Here is a 4,266-nt window from a genome sequence, read left to right on the forward strand (position 1 = left end):
ATCACCATCGGTGACTGTTTCCGGCTTCTTCTCTATCCCCTCAATTGGCAAATAGAGGTCTCTTGAATAGAGAAGGTCTTCTATCTTAGCTTTCCAAATTGACCAATTAGCCCCATTCAAACTAATCATCTGTGTAAAGATATTTGCATCCATATTTGATTCACACACGAATAAAACAAAACCCGTGATGGGCAAATGCTCTAATACCAGTTGTTGGGAAGTAATTTTCTTCCCTTCTATGTGTGAGTCAAAGGTAAAAACATCCCACAATGTATGTTTGTTCAAATACTGAAAATTAACAATTTGCTAAGTGCCAAAAAAATTAGAAATCGCAAATCACAAAAGGGAAAGTTCCACCAAGCACAATCACAACACAAGGTTTAATGTGGAAAACCCTTCAATGTGAAGGGAAAAACCACAGGGCAAATCTGAGAGATGAATCCACTAAAATCAAATTACGGTTACAATATAGTTTATTCTCAAGTTTTTGCCCACATACAATCAAATGAGATAACAACAATAATTTGGAGAAGATACAACGTTACATCACAAGCACCAACAAGATCATCTCTTTCCCACCTAAAAAAACCCAAAAACATGGTCTTCCAATGGCTTGGAGATGCAACTGGAGAGCACACCAGCTATTCCGGCTTTCCAGCTGAGTGTTGAGCCTGAGAGATAGCAAAAATGACATATAGAATGGCCTAAACGGTGATAGAAACTGTGCTACAAACTTGCACTTTCTTCTCTCTACGAGCCTTGAAAGAACCCTATCTTTGCTTGCAAATGGTGTCTCCAAAAAAAAAACCCTTTTGTTTTGTCTTTTAAAACACTTTCTATGTTCTCTCTCTAAAAACCTCTCTCTCTCTCACCCTTTTTTTGTTGGGTTTTTTTTTCCTTTCACTTCTTATGGGGCTGGACCCCACAAGGTAATCACCCCAACTGTCCTAACTATTCTTCTCCGAACCCTTCTCCATCTTTAATTGTTGGGTTTTTGGATTGAAATATTGGACAAATGTTTTGGTTTGTGCAAATCATCCTTGTTACGATCCCACTATTGGTTCAACCTTGGCCTTCAATTCCCCTTTCAAGTAACAGGTGTGCGGAGAGACGCAACACACCACAGGCATCCGAGGTCACATCTGATGGTTGGGAAGGGGTGGGAGGTCTTTTACAAAAAGTTAACTCCCCTCATTGTATGCAAACCCAGACTATTATTAAGAACAACTGAAAAATGGTATTTACCATGCATTACAAAAGTTCTGACTGCATGAAATACGAATAATGCCGGTGTTCCCATCACTGATTTGAAATATTCACTATGCAATTCAAGTTTAAAATCAGTAATGCTCTTTGGAATGCCGGGCAGTATTAGATCATTGCCAATACAGAGCTGTTGCCCCAGCTCAAATTCTTCTATTGGTGCATTCCACTTTCCGATAGGAATTAATAAGACATGTTACGCACTTCAAGGAGACTATAACCATGGCTACCATCCACCCCAACCACATCTCTCATCACCTTCCTTATATTAGCAACATCATCCCACCTACCTTCAGCTGCATAAAGATTAGACATGAGGACATAAAACCCATTGTTTCGGTAATCCGAAAGGAACAACTGCTTAGCCACACATTCCCCCAACTTAATATTATGGTGGATACAAGCAGCCCCAAGCAATGTTCCCCAAACTACAGAGTCAGGCTTTTCCTTCATCTTTTTTACAAATTTCACTGCCTCATCTAATCGACCTGCTCGTCCCAACAAGTCCACAATGCAGGCATAGTGCTGAACCCCTGGAGTCAACCCACAATCCTCAGTCATGAACCTCAATGCGTGTAATCCATCATCGACAAGGTCTACATGGCAAAAGGAAGAGAGAACTCCAACAAATGTGATATTATCTGGTTTCACACCATGGCTTTGCATCTCTTTGTAGAGCTGAAGGGCTTTGTTCTCCAATCCATGAGAGTTGCAGGCCATGATCATGGCATTCCATATTGCAGGGCTTCTTCGATTTTTCTCATTTAGGAAAACTGTAAGTGCACTTTTGATGCTTCCACATTTTGAGTACATGTCTATGAGTGCAGTGGCTAAATACTTGTCAATATTGAAGCTGCTTCTGAGAATTTGGTTATGAAGATTTTTTCCGAAGTGTAGGAGCCCAAGATCCCCACATCCTGATAGCAATTCAACCATGGTGATTGAGTCAGGTTGGTGACCTGCTAACTTCATTTGGTGGAAGAAGGACAGAGCTTTTTCTGGCCTCCCAGTCTGCACATAACTGGCAATCATGGTGTTCCAACTAATAGGAGATTTCAATGGCATTTCGTTGAAGAAAGAAAAAGCTGCTTCTGGATTTTTACACCTTGAGTACATGCTCAAAATAGCATTCATCACTTTGATATCAGAGGTAAACCCACTTTTAATCCCAAAGCCATGAAGAATCAACCCAAAATCCAAATGGTTTGGACTTGAAATTGGCTGAAGAAAGCTTATTAAGGTTATGCCATCAGGTTTGATATCAATCTGTTGCATATGAAAGAAATGTTTCATAGCTAATTCAAAGTATCCCTTCTCAACGTAACAAGCTAGAAGTGCAGTTAAACAAACCAGGTTTTTCTCAGAAATTGAATCATAGAGCGAGATTGCACATTCTAAATTCCCCCTCTTTGCATACATACAAACTAGCGATGTACATACATGGGTGTTATCCATAAGGCCAGACTTTATAGCATAGGCATGGATGGCCAATCCATGTGACATGAAATCGCTATGGGTGATGGCCCGTAGCATACTTATGATGGTAACCGAATTGGGTTTCATGTCATTTACATGCATTTGATTGAAGAGTCTGAAAATCTTGAACAGATGTGAACTTTCTCCACATTGGCAATAAGCAGCTATAATGGTGTTCCACGAAACCACACTCCTATGAGGCATGGTATCAAAAACAAACATGGTATCATCTATGTCTCCACATTTGGCATACATGGCCATAACCGAATTCATCACTGAAGAATCAGAATCCATTCCAGCTTTGATCCCATATCCATGAACGCATTTGCCATGCATTATGGCTTCCATTTGCCAGCAACATGGAAGAACACAGGCCAAGGTTGTTGAATCAGGACCGACGCCCTCCATTAACATATTGGAGAAGACATCAAGAGCATGAAAGAGATATCCATTAATTGAATAACCAGAAATCAGTGAATTCCAAGCTACGGTGTCTCTATGACACATTTCATCGAACACTTTCTGAGAAAATTCCATAACAAGGCATTTTCCATAGCCATCGATGAGCGCGGTGTTGACAAAGATGCAGTGATCGAAGGCCGTTTTGAAGACATGGGTATGGATCTGCTTCAACACTGGTAAAGAAGAGAGAGAAGCACAAGCTTTTATGACCAGAGATAAAGTGAAACCATTGGGCTTTATACAGGATTTGAGAGAAAGTTTTAAAAGGACCAGTGCCCATTTATGCTCTGAGTTTTTTATGCAATCACAGATTTCAGTGTTCAAGGAGGAGCAGTTTAACCTTTGAACTTGGTTTTTTTGAGTTTCTCTCTCTAAATCTTGATGAATAAGAGCACAATAACAACGACTGTGGATATGGGTCCTTAACCAGAGAACTTGTCTTCGAGCAGGTGGAAGTCGAGCGCGGAGGGAAGATAGAGAGAGAAAGTTCATGCTCTGCCAAACGCATCATGGGACACGTTCTAATTGATATGAAACGAGTTTTGACTGATTTTAAAGGGTGAGATTTGTATAAGGATGCCTCCTTGCAATGTAGAGGTCAGGTGCAACATAAAATTGACTTAGAGATATCATTTTAGCGTCGAAAATCTTATCATGGCTTCAAAATCTCTTTTTAAACCCCACTTAGAAAATTTAAAATTTAAAAAATAATACAGATCGAGCAGGTAAATAAACATTTAAAAATCTTGAAAACAGACAGTCGACATGATTTTTTACGAGATGTACTATTTTTGGAACTTAAAATCTTGTTTTTCTTCAAGTCCATTCATCTCAAAGTCTAGATGATCAGTTGGAGGGTTCTCCTATGTGGAGCGTTGGGAACACTCTCCACAGTAGGATTTTTGAGATGCACCTTTCTTCAACAGTATAGGGTTGCAACCTTATACAAACTTTTTTCATATTTAAAAAATGTTTTGATAAAAATAAAATGACTTAAATAACCATTAAACTTTTAGGGAAATTTTGGTCTTTTTATTTTATAGAGAATATTTGTTTTATATTTTT

At 39.2% G+C, this 4,266-nt stretch overlaps 1 protein-coding gene across 1 annotated transcript; it reads right to left on the reverse strand.

The window, feature by feature from the left end:
* Positions 1 to 429: 429 nt before the first annotated feature.
* LOC18422275 (pentatricopeptide repeat-containing protein At2g04860) lies at positions 430 to 3,826 on the reverse strand. The gene has a single exon (XM_011624397.3). The coding sequence runs from the start codon at positions 3,691 to 3,693 to the stop codon at positions 1,447 to 1,449; it is 2,247 nt and encodes a 748-aa protein (XP_011622699.2). The 5' UTR covers positions 3,694 to 3,826; the 3' UTR covers positions 430 to 1,446.
* Between the last annotated feature and the right edge of the window lie 440 nt (positions 3,827 to 4,266).

Source organism: Amborella trichopoda, chromosome 4 (assembly GCF_054954075.1).
Source record: "Amborella trichopoda isolate Santa Cruz 75 chromosome 4, AtrichopodaSantaCruz75HAP2 v2.0, whole genome shotgun sequence".
Taxonomy (NCBI): Eukaryota; Viridiplantae; Streptophyta; class Magnoliopsida; order Amborellales; family Amborellaceae; genus Amborella; species Amborella trichopoda.

Excerpts from the sequence above, each read along its gene's own strand:
- LOC18422275 (XM_011624397.3), bottom strand. The coding sequence starts at position 3,693 with ATGAACTTTCTCTCTCTATCTTCCCTCCGCGCTCGACTTCCACCTGCT.